The sequence below is a fragment of the Budorcas taxicolor genome, chromosome 18 (assembly GCF_023091745.1).
Source record: "Budorcas taxicolor isolate Tak-1 chromosome 18, Takin1.1, whole genome shotgun sequence".
NCBI lineage: Eukaryota > Metazoa > Chordata > Mammalia > Artiodactyla > Bovidae > Budorcas > Budorcas taxicolor.
Genome location: NC_068927.1, coordinates 6,836,146 through 6,851,231, shown reverse-complemented (window position 1 = coordinate 6,851,231; position 15,086 = coordinate 6,836,146). Strand labels below are relative to the sequence as shown.

The following is a 15,086-nucleotide window of genomic DNA, read 5'->3' as shown; positions in this document are numbered from 1 at the left end:
TGCCCTACCTTCAACTTGCTTCTAACCAACCAACTAATATTGAACCCGGCCTCTGAAAGGGAACAAACTTTGTTCTTGACCTCCAACTATAAAGTCTTCTGGTAATCAGAAGCCTTGTTCTGGGCAGGAGAATCTTACCCTCCATCCTGGCTGTTTTTACAAGCGCCTTCATCGAACCTGGGCACACTGCAATTATTTCATTAAAACTGTGTGTTGTGATTGTGCATGTAGGGGAGAAAGGGAAAACACTTCTTACAATCGTATGTAATTTCAGAGCAATTTGGTTCCCCACAGCAGGCCGTCAGCATCACATTAATTACAGCCACAGCAATGAAACAGCTGCCAGGGACACAAAGCCTGTCTTCAGGGGACATGACCCAGACAGCATCCTTCATTAGGCTCCATTCTTGCTCCCCTGTTTATCCCGTGGCTGCGTAATCCTTGACCTGAACTTTAAAGTTCAAATGCAGGCAGAGGCCCTTTCATTCCACCCTCCGGGCAGGAAGTATTGATCATTCCAGAATCAGGGGGCATTTGTGGATAAAGCCTTTGGCAATCAGAGTTGGCACTTTGAGGGCATCTGGATACCTCCACAGTGTCGTGCTGAGAGTAAATTCTAAACCCCTTGCCCCGGCTTTGTCTGACTGCCCTATTCATAATGCCTCCACCCCATCCTGCTCTTTTCTGTTGCAACACCCTATCTTCACCCCTTTCAGAGATGTTCTGACAAGCATCTTATTAATATGTGTTACTTATTTCAGCTTGTCTCCCTCCCTCCCAAGGACATCAAGTGCACCAGCCTAATTCACTGCGGTACCCAGTGCTTGGCACAGTGCCACAAACAGTAGGTGCTCAGAAGATGCTCACAAAGCGAGTGAGTCCATCAGCACCTCACTGGCTGCTGGGGAGGGTAGAGGAGAGAGGATGAAGGCAAGTTCTGATGAGACGCTGCGACTCCTTGTCGTGGGTGTGGGGGTAAAAATGCAGGTTCAAGTCCAAACTAGTTTAATTCTAGCAACTGTAGCCCTAGGTGGGAATGCAGACCTGAGTAGGCTCGAGAAGCAGTGAATGTGCCCGGAACGTGGCTTCTCAATTGCAGACACAGTATCCACTGTATTCAGAACAAGAGCATCTAAGCTAGTGGTTCAAGCACTTGCCCCTATTAAAATACTGCCCCAGGAGCTTGCGAAAATTTGAGGTCCCATTGTATATCCAAGCCAGTAGAATAAGGATATGGAGAGATGTCAGGCAGTCCTGGAGACCCGATTAGAAAGAAGCCAAACTGAAAGGCTGGTCTCTCCATGGACCAAAACAAACTTCACTAATGCTAGGTTTATTCTTTACCAGTGATTAAGAACACCAACAATCTCTGTTGAAATAAAAAAACAAAGCTTTCTGGAGTTTCTCTGACTCTCTCACCTCTCTGCTTCATTTGAACAAAAGCGCCCCAAGTCAGTCCTGACCGTGTGTAATGAGCAGGGTGGGAACACAGGCTGTCTTGCAAATGAATGATGCAGATGAAAGATGAACAAGAGTTAGCTATCAGGTCCATGTCCTTAGAAGAGCTTACAGCATGCCAAGCACCGCACCACCCTCGTACATTAGACGCACGGATACTTACTGATTTTGCGAAGCTGAAGAAGCTCTTGGTCTCTCCAGTCACCATGTTGGATGAACCTGCAAAGGGAAGACTCCTAAGTCAAGCTCATGAAAATCAATCTCTTGGTTCACATGGAAGAATGGCAGTTGTTTGGCCCTGAACTGTCAAGAGCTTGAAAAGAAATTTAATTCAGCCTTGGAAAAGTGAGGGAAATGGAGGGGGTGGGTGGTGTCAAGTTGACAATTTTAACTAAGTATCACTGGATCAAAGAGGAAGTAACATTTCTCAAGGAGACCGTTTCATCACTTGGGGAAATTGGTCATGTGGCAAAAATGTGATTTAAGCCAACATTCTAATAAAGTGATGGGCTGCCAAAATGTCTTGCTGGCTCTGTTCTTGGAGACTGAAAAATGAACTCATTTGTGAGCTTCCTTTATGGTTTTAATTCCATTCCTTGGTGAGTGAGAGGCTTGGGGAGATGACATTGACTGGGCATGTAAGTGGTGGGGAGAGGCAGGCTGGGCTAGAATTTAGATGGATGGAAATATAGGCTACAGAGCAACAGGTGAGGGTGAAACAGGCTCAGAAGCCAAGGAAATGGTGTGACTCATATGTTACCTCCAAAGAGGTCTGGGCAGAAAGGAGAAAACCATTTGGGACCAAAGGTGTAGGTAACCGAGCTTTGCTAGTGAGAACAAGTGATATTCAGAGGGAAGACAGGAAGCTGAGTTAGGGAAGCTTCCCTAAGATGCTCGTGCAGAAAGAAAAGACCGCCTCCTGGGTCCTGGCTTGGGTGGAGGGTGAGAGATACTATACAATATCGGTGCCTCTTCAACAATGCCTCTGCTTTGTCCCCACAGATTTGGGACTAAGATCTGCTCAGAGGACCGGTAAATGAAAAAAAAACGATGTCTATCTTAACTCACTTCTTTGGCATTGGTGAACTTGCTTCTCCTTTTCTGGCCGGGCTTTGATGGGATACAAACATCACAGAACCAGGCTTTGATTACTTAGTAGTCAAGTAACTGATATAATGCATTAGATACTTGTGATACGATCAAGCTGTATTTCACCAGAATGACATCGTGAAACTAAGGCGGAAAAACAGAACTAGGATGTGGGCAAGGATGGATAAAGTGTTCATCTGCATTTGACTCACACGTCAGTCATAGCCAATATCCATAGAGTGTACGTTGACATTCTTAGCTTCTCTTATCAACAGTAATAATTTAAAAGTTATGCATCCGCCTCCGAAAACTTTCAGCTATGAATACATGGCCACTACTAATAATGCCAGAATACCCCAGCAATGAAAGCTTCTTCCTTCTCTTTCTGTCACAATGATCTGATGATGACAAAATGATGCTTGACTTCTTATACCGCTCACAGATCTCTTTTATAAACTTCTCAGCAAATAGTACAGAATTCAGTATTTTTTTCCTGAGTTGTACACAACTAAGGCTCAACTTTCTACTCTATTCCCATGGGACAGAGTGCCAAAAATCTCACACACTGGAGAACCCTAAGATCATCTGGCTTTGGAATGTGACATCTGGCTTCAGATATGTTTTTTTTTTCCTTTGTGGAGACTAATATTTAAATTGTTTTCTATGCCTATAACAAAGAGAAGAAGGGGAAGGGGAAGGAGGAGAAAGAGGAGGTGGTGTTGGAGGAGGAAGACAAGGAGGCGAGGAAGAAGAGGGAGAAAAGAGAGAGAGGAGGCTCTGGGGTCTCATTCTGCTGGAGGAAACCTCTCCCAGATGTCCTTCATAAATCCCCCCAGACCCAAGAGCATGTAAGTGAATGTAGAGGCAGACGTGGACTTCATCACTTCGGAGCTTCTGTCTTGACTGGGATGTACAGGAGTAGTTTAGAGGAGGGAATTCTGTACTTTGCAACTTCATCGTCAGTAATGAAGATCTTCCCATTTATCCCCACCCCCATCCCCACCTGCATCCTATCCACGCCTCTCCATCCTCCTGTGGGTCCCTTATTGCTTCATTTTTGGAACTTCCTTTGAAGCTATTAGTATTTCCCTCCTGTGCCACCTACTGTGGTCAGGTTCCATCTCGTCACTACCTTGGCTTGGCCTTGCTTTATTTTTCTAGAATGAGACATGTTCATAGGATAATAGTGCAGTAGGCACTTTTATAATAGAAAACAGTGAACGGCAATAGCAATATTACAGAAAACATGAAAAAGTTGAGAGCACCCCCGTCTTATTCTGCCAACATATCAGCACATCTCATCTTTCAGAGCTTTTGCAAGCACTCCCTGCCCCCCGCTTCTGTTGAGCACTCACCGTATAAAATGTAGGTCCCCAGTGGCTTGAGAAGGCTGAGGCCTTTCCCGGTGTTGTCCCCACAGAGGCAATCCAAAACAATGTCCACTCCTTCCGCAGAGATTCTAAGGGCGAGACGACAAAGTAAAATATTGTAACCTGTCAGGGAACAAACTGTCAGTCCCTCTCCCCTCCCATGTCATACTGTTGACTCTCAGGAACACAGAGAGCCCTGTGGGCATCAGAACGTACAGCAGAAGCCTTGGAGGCAGAGGTGTCCTCCTGAGTCCATCTCTAAGAATTTCACCAAGCTGGAGGATGCTAAGAACCCAGCTGGTGGTGCCAGCGTGGAAGGTCACAGTCTGTCTAGCCACCTCACTCAACGTCTCCGAGCCTCAGCTTTCTCCTTTGGAAAGTGGACCTAGCATGTCTTTCTGTGCTAGGAATGAAGTGAGATGGCAAACGTGATGCTTGGCCCATTGCCAGCCACAACAGTCACTCTGGAAGTCAACCAACAATTCATATTTGTGGAGCTTGGGTCGCGTGCCCGACTCTGTCCAAGGTGCTGAAGACAGAGTGGTACAACCAGCAAGTTCCCTGTCTTCATGGGCTTCCAGTCTAGCAGGGTTTGCCTTTTTCCTTCTGCGCCTCCCTCCTCAGTGAATCTATAAAGGCACACTAATTTAACTTGCAAACTTCTGTTTGTCAATCTCCACGTTCAACTTATAAATACACTCTCAGAGGAAGAGAGTGAAATAGAGGGGATCTTCCTACAGTGATGGAGGGTTCCAGCATAGAGGGCATCCACATCCGTCCTCTATTAGGAAGATTCCTTCATCTGTTTGTTTATTTAACATTTAGCAATTCACTTCCTCGTGCACTTAATAAACACTGGGCTTCCTGGGATAAAAGAGGTTATGCAGGAGGGGCTATAGGACTGGAACTCTCTGGAGATGTGTAGGGAAAATATTCTTGCCCACGGAGTTACCAGTTGTGACAGGACCCTGCTCTGGTCAGACAAGAAAGGCATTTCCTCAGGTTTGAGTTTGCAGGGGCTATCTTGTCTTAGCACGTCACTCAGTTTTTCTACCCCCACCCCCACAAGCTGATGTCACCAGCTATGTCCACAGAGTCACCAACTAGGAAATTACACAGGCACCTTCAGGGTTCAGACGCGAAGGTGACCTCATGCCCGCAAGAGCTGAGTCTTAACAAGAGTGCACCCTTTAAAAGCCCTCAGGCCTTGTCCAAACCCCAGCCCATTAGAGGCCCTTCCAAGGTGATCAGCTTTGCGTTCTACACAATAGAGGGCTTATCTCATGGGTGTGTCTGTTCAAGTTCCATCTGTAAATTAGCAATTGATGCTTTTGAACTGTGGTGTTGGAGAAGACTCTTGAGAGTCCCTTGGACTGCAAGGAGATCCAAGCAGTCCATCCTAAAGGAGATCAGTCCTGTTCACTGGAAGGACTGATGTTGAAGCTGAAACTCTAACACTTTGGCCACCTGATGCAAAGAGCTGACTCATTGGAAAAGACCCTGATGCTGGGAAAGATTGAAGGTGGGAGGAGAAGGGGATGACAGAGGCTGAGATGGCTGGATGTCATCACTGACTCAATGGACATGAGTTTGAGTAAACTCCAGGAGTTGGCGATGGACAGGGAGGCCTGGCGTGCTGCAGTCCATGGGGTCGCAAAGAGTCAGACACAACTGAACGACTGAACTGAATTGAGAAAATTAGGCCAGTGGATCTCAAACCTCAGTGTGTCAGAATCTCCCTGGGGGCTCTTTAAGACACAGATTGCGATCCGCCTCCTCCCCCACCCCAGCTCTAGGATTCACTTGGCCTGAGGTGGGGCCCAAGTATTTGCATTTCTAAGAAGTTCCCAGCTGCTGCTGCTGATTTCAGTTCCACACTGTGGAAGCCCCTGGTTTACTGTTTAATTAGTAATTAATTTGTTCATTGAATATTGAGCACTGGTACTGCCCTAGGCATGGGGGATGTCGTGGTGAACCCGAACAGATTCGATTTCTCCCCCTTTTTTGGAGCTTACTTTAGGCAGATATGAATCAATAACTATACAAATAAAAATTAAATTGAAATCGAATGGGGTCCAGTGCCGCAAAGGTGCCATGAGACCGTCTACACTGAGGGTCTGCCTGCCAGAGAAGACGTCCCTGGGGAAGTGACAAGTGGCAAGTGGAGCGGATATGCGGGTGAAGAGAGGTGGTAACAGGGTCCCAGGGAGAGGGAACAGCGTGAGACAGGGGCGCAGGGCCGGTGCACTGGGATGACCCTGAGGATGGGAGGGGGAGGGAGGTGGGAGGGGCGTTCAGGATGAGGGACACACGTGCACCCATGGCTGATTCATGTCAATGTATGGCAAAAACCACCACAATACTGCAGAGTATTTAGCCTCCAATTAAAATAAATAGATTCATTTTTTAAAATCTTAAAAAAATTAACTCTCCATAATGATCAAAACTGGTTGCTTCATGTGAAAAAAAATGCTCAATGTTGCTAATTATTAGAGAAATGCAAATCAAAACTACAATGAGGTATCACCTCAGAGCAGTCAGAATGGTCATCATCAAAAAGTCTACAAACAATAAACCTTGCAGAGGGCGTGGAAAAAAGGGAGCCCTCCTACACTTTTGGTGGCATTGAAAATTAGGCAGCCACTGTGGAAAAACAATATGGAGGTTTCTTAAAAAACTAAAAATAGAACTACCATAGGATCAGCAATTCCACTCCTGAGCATGTGTCTGGAAAAAACACAATTCAAAAAGATACATGCATCCCAATGTTCATCGCAGCGCTGTTTACAATAGCCAAGACATGGAAGCCACCTAAATGTCCACTGACAGAGGAACGGATAAAGAGGATGTTGTATACACGAACAGACACACAATGCAATGTTGCTCAGTCATGAAAAAGAATGAAATAACACCATTTGCAGCAACATGGACGGACCTAGGAATCATCATACCAGCTGAAGTAAGCCAGAAAGAGAAAGACCAGTATCATATGATATCACTTACATGTGGAATTTTAAAAAATGGTGCAAATGGATTTATTTACAAACAGAAACAGACTCACTGACTTATTAAACTACGGCTATCAAAGGGGAAAGGGTGGGGGAGGAATAAATGAGGAGATTGGGATAAAAAAAATAACAAGTTGTATAAGGGCATTTCATTTCATCAAACTTTTATTTCCATTTACATATTTTTAAAATATGTGAATGAGGGTGTGTGAGTTTACATAAACATGCAGAAGTATATGTGCATGAAACAAATGTGTATGTAAATAAGTACTAAGTCTGAACCACTATAAGATGAATTTTTCATGGTGTGTAATAATAGAAAAAAGTGGTTACAAACTTTCCTTGGTAAATGTTCTTTTCTTCTGGTTTGTACACTAATTGAAATAAAGCTGTTTAGAATGTTAAAAAATTAAAAAAAGGGGAGGGGGCCTGCTGCACAGCAGGGCTGGAGAGGCCGCAGGAGGCGGCACAGACGCTGCTGAGGCCGGGCTGAGCCACCTGCTGGGGAGCTGCGCACCTTCGTTTCTCACGTCCACCGGTCAGTTTTGCTCCCTCCCGTGGAAGTGAGAGCCTGCCCTGCCTCTCCTAGCCCGCCCTCCTGGACCAAGTCCTCCCCGTGAACTTCACTTCCCTAAGACCCTTCCCTCGGCCTGCAGGATGCCACCCAGGTGCAGGAGAGGCCTCCCCGACACAAGGCTGTTCACACCTTCTGGGGCATCCCCGCTGGCCCTGCCTGTCCTCTGCTCCCCACTTCCTGTCCAGGACTCCTCACATTCACGTTCTGCTCGTGGGCCCACAACCTCCCCTCTGCCCATCCCAGTTCCTTGCACTGGCTGCCTGGCCTCGGCCTGCAGCTCTAGCCTCTGGACTGCGGTTCTGCAGAAATGCAGGGCACGCCCACAGAAACACGTGACCATATGCTCTGCCCACTTCCCCATCCTCACCTCCGACTCACCACCCTAGACACCCTGACTTTCTAGCTATTCCTAAAGCCCCACATTCAAGAGCACCTACTGTGTGCCAGGCACAGCACTAAGTCTCATCTCATGAGGCCTCGTGTCAATCCTGAGACTCAGGGCCACTGTTATACCCATTTGATGGATGAGGAAACTGAGGCTCAGTGGAGTCAGTTGACTGTGTGGGAAATAGGAGGGCCCTGGTTGGAACCAGACGCCAAGTGAGAGCCCCAGAGATGGAGTAGGTTTCGTCGGGTGGGTTGTGGCCAGCCCGGGGTGACTACCACTGCCACTTCTAGTTCCCAGTGGAGGCTGAACAGAGTCGGGCAATGCACAGAGGTTGAAATAAGCCACAAATTCGCTGCACATTGCTGTCATCACATCCTTTTGAAGGTCAGTGGTGCAGCGGGGTGAAGGGAAGGGAGGAGATGGATTCTGTGGATGAGAAGCTGGGTACAGGCTGGTGTCATTCCTGGGGGCCCTGACCCAGTTTGGTTATAGAAGTCAAACCTGCAAGCAGACATGGCTCCTTTAAGGGCCAGCAGTGTTCCTTCAGGTGAGAGCTGCAAAATGGAAAAGCGCTCCCTCCCCTTGTTTAGCCATGAGAAGCCCAGTCAGTGGATCAGACTGAACTCTGGGTCTAGTTAAAACGCTCAGGCCCTGCAAGTAGGGACTTCCCTGGTGGCTCAAACGGTAAAGAATCTGCCTGCAATGCAGGAGACCCAGGTTCGGCTCCTGGGTTGGGAAGATCCCCTGGAGAAGGGAATGGCAACCCACTCCAGCATTCTTGCCTGGAGAATCCCTCGGACAGAGGAGCCTGGCAGCCTGCAGTCCACGGGGTCACAAAGCGTCAGATATGACTGAGCAACTAACACTGAACAACTTTCTTTCCACAGGGAGGCTTAAGTCAGGTCCTCCCTTGCTCATCCTTCCATTGACAACCACCTTAGCAGCATCTTTTAATGGAACGATCATGAATATCACAAGCAGAGCTACGCAGCCCGTCAGAGGCACAGAGACCACCCTCATTTCTGAGCCGCCCCCAGGGCCCCAGTTTCTGGGAATGTCCACCTTGCCTGCATAATTACATAAACACAGAGAGGGCAGAGAGTTAAAGGCAGCACTTCCTACTCTGCTTTCTCCTGCTGTCATAAGTCTCTGCAGACTTAAGAAGCAAACAGAAATAGCCCCAGCTCAGAGATTCTCTGTGCCAAATTCAGCAGCAAGATATTTTGGGATTGCTGATCCGAGATTTTCCTGCCTGTCTGTCCGTGGTCCCCAGTCCCTTGCTCCTTTCCTGAAAGTGACGCCTCTTTGCTTCTCGCCCACTCGGATCAGTGGGGGATTTCTCCTGAGTGGTGGCCTTTGCCATTGAGTCATTACTGGGTAAGCGGCCCTTAGACTTTGTCAATCAAGAGATCAATTCCCCTTTATCATCGTAACTTCCATTTCCAGCTGGGTCCTTGGCTCTCCTGCACGTCTTCTCGTTCAGAATCCCCTTTTCTCTGAGAACTCATCCGTGCCTCGGCTTTAACCATCACCTCTGAACTCATGACACAGGCATGAGGCGATTTCAGCGTGCCTGGCGCACAGTAGGCTGCTTAGTAAAAGTTCACTGCCGATGCCTCCCACCTGCACTTAGCAAAACCACGTCTAGGAAGGAACCCTTTCTCTATTGTTTTCTCTCTGCTCTCTCCTGCTGGCTAGGCTTTTGTAAATTTCCACTTGGCCTCAGTTTCTTTATCTGTAAGATGTGGAATTTCCGTCTTGCTGGATACACATCAAGTGGTCTCACTAAGATGCTCAAAAGAGCGAGAGGACTGACGGAGACCTGGTGTGGGACTCACTCCCCACCTCTCTCTACGGACTAAGAGACTTCCCAGTCTTCGAGCTCCCACGTGGGGGCTGTCCACCTCTGTGCTCCCTCTGGTCCTTTTTCTCTCCTCTTTATTTTTAAAGCCCTTACAGTCAGATGCACATAATTCAAAGCTTCGAACTCTTCCACTTTGTTTCATCTCCTGAAACAAAGAGCATACTCATCTCTCTCCTGATAAGAGAAGGAGGAGAGACATAAAGGCTAGGTCTGTATTATAAGTATTTTCCCTCTATTCCCTTTAAAATGTCTGGTTCTAGGCTGTAGACATGTTCAAAAGAAGCAGACTGACGGACTGGTTGATAAAAGAACTTCCGTCCCAAGAAATTTTACGCTATTATTTTTTCTAGTTGACTATACACAACGTTGTATAACAAACAACATCCACGGATCAGAAAAGAAGGGAAAGTCACTCTGCATTCCACTCCTGTCGCATCTTAGTGGGTGGGTTTTTTTCCCCTTTCATTTTATGTCCTTACACGCCAAGGATTTATACAAAGCTGTGATCACAGCGTAGCTGGAATTTGGCATACTGCTTTTTTCACTCAATATGCTACTAGGGATATTTTTTTCATTTTCTGACAGAGTCTTCATAACTAGCATTTTTTTTTTAGGGGCTGCATAATACTGAAGTGTGTGGGTGTAGTGTAATCTACCGAGCCATTTCCCTTCTGTTGTTGATGGGGGCTGGTTCTGAATTTTCACTATTACAGACGATGCTGTAATTCACCCTGGCGGTCCATCCTGGGCGCCTACAGCGAGGCAGAAGCAGCGCTTGGCTCTGCAACAGGCGATATGGACCTGTGGCTTTTATCTTCTTCAGGATTATTTCCTGAGGGTAGGATTCGTGGGACAGAGAGTTTAAATGTACCTGTGACTTCTCAAGTCATTTCTAGGCTAATCCTAGGATCTCTACTTAAAAACTCGAGGACGTGTTGGAGGTCACGTTTGCAGGATGGTGGTCGGAGGAGATACTCTCAGATGCTGTTATCTTCCCCTTTTCTGACATCAGCAGAAATCGTCGATTCGGGGCTAATGGGAGCAGGGCACGTGCAGGGAGGGGATGAGGGGATGGTGCAGCTCCTGGGGTGTGGGGGCCACAGAGGCTCCCTGGTATGGACTGTCACCTCTTCAGAAGAGCTGCCATCCCCTGCTTCTCCTCTGCTCCTACCTCCCAAATCCCCTGACCACACCCTCCAGCCGCACTGGTCTTGCAGACTCTGGAGCTGACCACGTCTCTCCTGACCCTGGGCCTTAGCACACGCCGCTCCCCTGGGTCACAAGTGCTCTTGCTTTGGCCCGACCCGCGGCCCTCAGCTCTCAGCCCACATCTCACCCCTTGGTGGATGGCGCCTCGGATTTCCCCCTGTGCCTGTGCTTATTTCACTAGCACCGTGCACTTCTCCGCCAGAGTGCACACCGGAAGAGTGAAGCAGTGAACCTCTCAATACCTTTTGTCCTGTCTTCCCCACTGAGACTCTAAGCCCCTTGAAGACAGTGGTTCTCAGGGTGGTTTCTGCTGGATCTGCTGCCCTAGCCGAGTACCTGGCCCACCACAGATACTTGGTACTTACTAAGTCAAGTTGGTCAGGGCAGGAACAGAGAAAAGGATGCTTGCAAAAACATCACTTCAGAGGATGAAAGAAAAGAGGACGGAAGGGATCAGATCACAGCTTGAAAGACGCAAGTTAAAGAAAGTAAGGAACTTCCATGGTGGCTACTCAGTCAAGAATCTACCTGCCAAAGCAGGAGACTCAGGTTCAATTCCTGGCCCGAGAAGATCCTAGATTCCACAGAGCAGCTAAGCCCATGTGCCACAACCACAGTGCCTGAGGGCTGCAACTCCTGAAGCCTGTGCTTTGACCCAAAGCCTGTGCTCCACAAGAGAGGCCACCACAACGAGACGCCCAAGAGCCACAACCAGAGAGAGCCACTCCCTCTCGCAGCTAGACAAAGCCTGCGAGCAGCAGCATCGAAGACCCGGCGAGCCAAAGGGATAAAAAGGAATAAAGAACCACCCGAGGGGTAAAAGAGTAGGCAAAAACATATTCTGAAAGTCTTTCACAATACTATACATAAAATAATAAGCAACGAGGATTTACTGTAGAGCACAGGGAACTCTATTCAATATCCTGTAATAACCTATGCTGGAAAATATAATCATCTATACTTAAATTTTTTATAAAATGCCTGCGATCTCTGGACATCTGAGAAATGGATGGTGAAGTTCTAGTATCTAGCTTTTAAGCTCTCTTTTCACACCTCATGGGAAATACTGGGGCAACCTTAAATAGCATGTAGATCTCCCCATTCAAAATCTAAAAACAAATCAGGGAATTCAGACCATCAGAAGGCTTTCCTTTCCAAGAAACTTACCAGGTTTCACCTAATCTGGTCCAAATCTACCACTTCAAGCAACCAGATCTCCTGTCTTGCAGAGCTTCAATTTTTCATCTTAATCAGGGATGTGGAGAAAGTGGTTTCTTTGTTATGATGCTAGCTAGACAACCTAATCTTTTGTAGCTTACAATTTTGTGCTGGAGACTGAAAATACATAAACAGTGGCTCTGGGACCTGGCTGCATCCTCCCAGGGGCTGCGAGTGGAGCAGAGCCTGGGAATCAGCCTTGAATGCTGAGAATCAGCAGGGGGAGGCCCATAGATGATCGGCAAGTGTGGCAGCAGCTGAGTGTGCCATCTGATTCCCTGTGTTGGCGTGCACATGGCCGTGATCAACGGCTTCAGGATCATAGGTAGAATACAGATCCGGTCATAAACCAAAGTCTCCCCCGTGGAGATGGCAACAGCCAGCAGACTGACGCCTCTGCCTTCAGACTCCCGTCTCCCATTCATTCTACCTGCAGCACCAGTGACTGTGCCAAACCCGCATCCCATTTGTACCACCGTGGTCCTTTGGTGGCTCTCAGTCACACCCAGGTTGGAGTCCACATCCCCTGGGGCTGTTATGTGAATGAATGAGAAATAAACTTCTCTGTGTTGAGGTCGTGTTGTAGCAGCTCTCACAATTCAGCTTGCTGAGTTACTTAACTTCTCAGTTCCTTGGGTTTATCTCCAAAATGGGGATAATGATAAGGTTGTTCAGAGGATTAGATGAGCGAATTACACGTGAAATAGCCCGGAGCTAGTAACATGCATGTTCACCATTATGGCCTTATGACACTGAGAGCGCGTGCGTGCTCAGTTGCTAAGTTGTGTCTGACTCTGCAGTCCCATGGACTGGAGCCCGCCAGGCTCCTCTGTCCATGGGATTTCCCAGGCAAGAATACTGGAATAGGTTGCTGTTCCCTTCTCCAGAGGATCTTCCCGACCTAGGGATGGAACCTGGGTCTCCTGCGTTGGCAGGCAGATTCTTCACCACTGAGCTGATGACTATTATTAGCGCTCCTCTAAATGAATGCTCCTGTTCTTTAAGAAGGGGCTTCCCTGATAGCTCCGTTGGTAAAGAATCCGCCTGCGATGCTGGAGACCCCGGTCTGACTCCTGGGTTGGGAAGATCCCCTGGAGGAGGGATAGGCTACCCAACTCCAGTATTCTTGGGGTTCCCTGGTGGCTCAGCTGGTAAAGAATCCGCCTGCAACGCAGGAGGCCCAGGCCTATACAGTCCATGCGGTCGCAAAGAGCCAGACACGACTGAGAGAAACTCTGTAAGAGAGAAGTGCAAGGACCATCCTGGTGCTCTTCGGAACAAGCACCTTACCTCTTCACTTCCTGCACATAGTCTGCATTCCTGTCGAAGAGGTGGGTCACGGAGTCCTTGATAGCTTCGTGCTTGAAAGTAGAAGCTGTTCCAAAGACAGTCACGCTGGGGACAGTGGAGCACAGCTGAGCCACAGCTTGGCCCTAGAAGTGAAATATAACAGACAAGTCACACAGGAGCGCTACCACCCGACACCTAGTCTTGCTGGGAGAAAAGCAGGATTTCTCGGCCTTGGTGCTATTGACCTTTTTTTTGGCTGGATTGGTCTTCGTTGCAGGGGGCTGAACGGTGCATTGTGAGATGTCTAGCAGGATCCCTGGCCTCCACCTACACAGTACCAGCAGTATGCCCTCAGCTGTGACAGCCACAAGTATCTCCAGTCAACATCACTCATTATTAGATGCAAATCAAAACTATAGTGAGATACCACCTCACACTGGTCAGAATGCCCATCATCAAAAAATCCACAAATAAAAATGGGCCAAAGAACTAAATAGACATTTCTCCAAAGAAGACATACGGATGGCTAACAACACATGAAAAGATGCTCAACATCACTCATTATCAGAGAAATGCAAATCAAAACCACAATGAGGTACCACTTCACACCAGTCAGAATGTCTGCGATCCAAAAATCTGCAAGCAATAAATGCTGGAGAGGGTGTGGAGAAAAGGGAACCCTCCTACACTGTTGGTGGGAATGCAAACTAGTATAGCCACTATGGAGAACAGTGTGGAGATTCCTTAAAAAATTGCAAATAGAACTACCTTATGACCCAGCAATCCCACTGCTGGGCATACACACCGAGGAAACCAGAATTGAAAGAGACACATGTACCCCAATGTTCATCGCAGCACTGTTTATAATAGCCAGGACATGGAAGCAACCTAGATGTCCATCAGCAGATGAATGGATAAGAAAGCTGTGGTACATATACACAATGGAGTATTACTCAGCCGTTAAAAAGAATTCATTTGAATCAGTTCTGATGAGATGGATGAAACTGGAGCCGATTATACAGAGTGAAGTAAGCCAGAAAGAAAAACACCAATACAGTATACTAACACATATATATGGAATTTAGAAAGATGGCAATGACGACCCTGTATGCAAGACAGGAAAAAAGACACAGCTGTGTATAACGGACTTTTGGACTCAAGAGGGAGAGGGAGAGGGTGGGATGATTCGGGAGAATGGCATTCTATCATGTATACTATCATGTAAGAATTGAATCGCCAGTCTATGTCTGACGCAGGATACAGCATGCTTGGGGCTGGTGCATGGGGATGACCTACAGAGATGTTATGGGGAGGGAGGTGGGAGGGGGGTTCATGTTTGGGAACACATGTAAGAATTAAAGATTTTAAAATTAAAAAATAATAATAATAAAATAAAATAAAATTTAAAAAAAATCCACAAATAATAAATGCTGGAGAAGGTGTGGAGAAAAGGGAACCCTCTTGCACTGTTGGTGGGAATGTAAATTGACACAGGCACTATGGAGATTCCTTAAAAATACTAGGAATAAAACTACCATCAGTTTAGTTCAGTTCAGTCGCTCAGTCGTGTCCGACTCTTTGCCGTAGGACCCAGCAATTCCCATTACTGAAAAAG

General features: G+C 47.3%; 1 protein-coding gene across 1 annotated transcript in view; it reads right to left on the bottom strand.

Annotated features, from left to right (window-relative positions):
- Positions 1-15,086, bottom strand: part of VAT1L (vesicle amine transport 1 like) — a 168,576-nt gene that overhangs the window by 76,394 nt on the left and 77,096 nt on the right. Inside the window, exons 4-6 of the mRNA XM_052656618.1 lie at positions 13,472-13,614; positions 3,903-4,006; positions 1,622-1,677 (exon numbers count right to left, since the gene is read on the bottom strand). Of these exons, the coding sequence (XP_052512578.1) occupies positions 1,622-1,677; positions 3,903-4,006; positions 13,472-13,614 (303 nt within the window). The remainder of the gene's footprint in view (positions 1-1,621; positions 1,678-3,902; positions 4,007-13,471; positions 13,615-15,086) is intronic.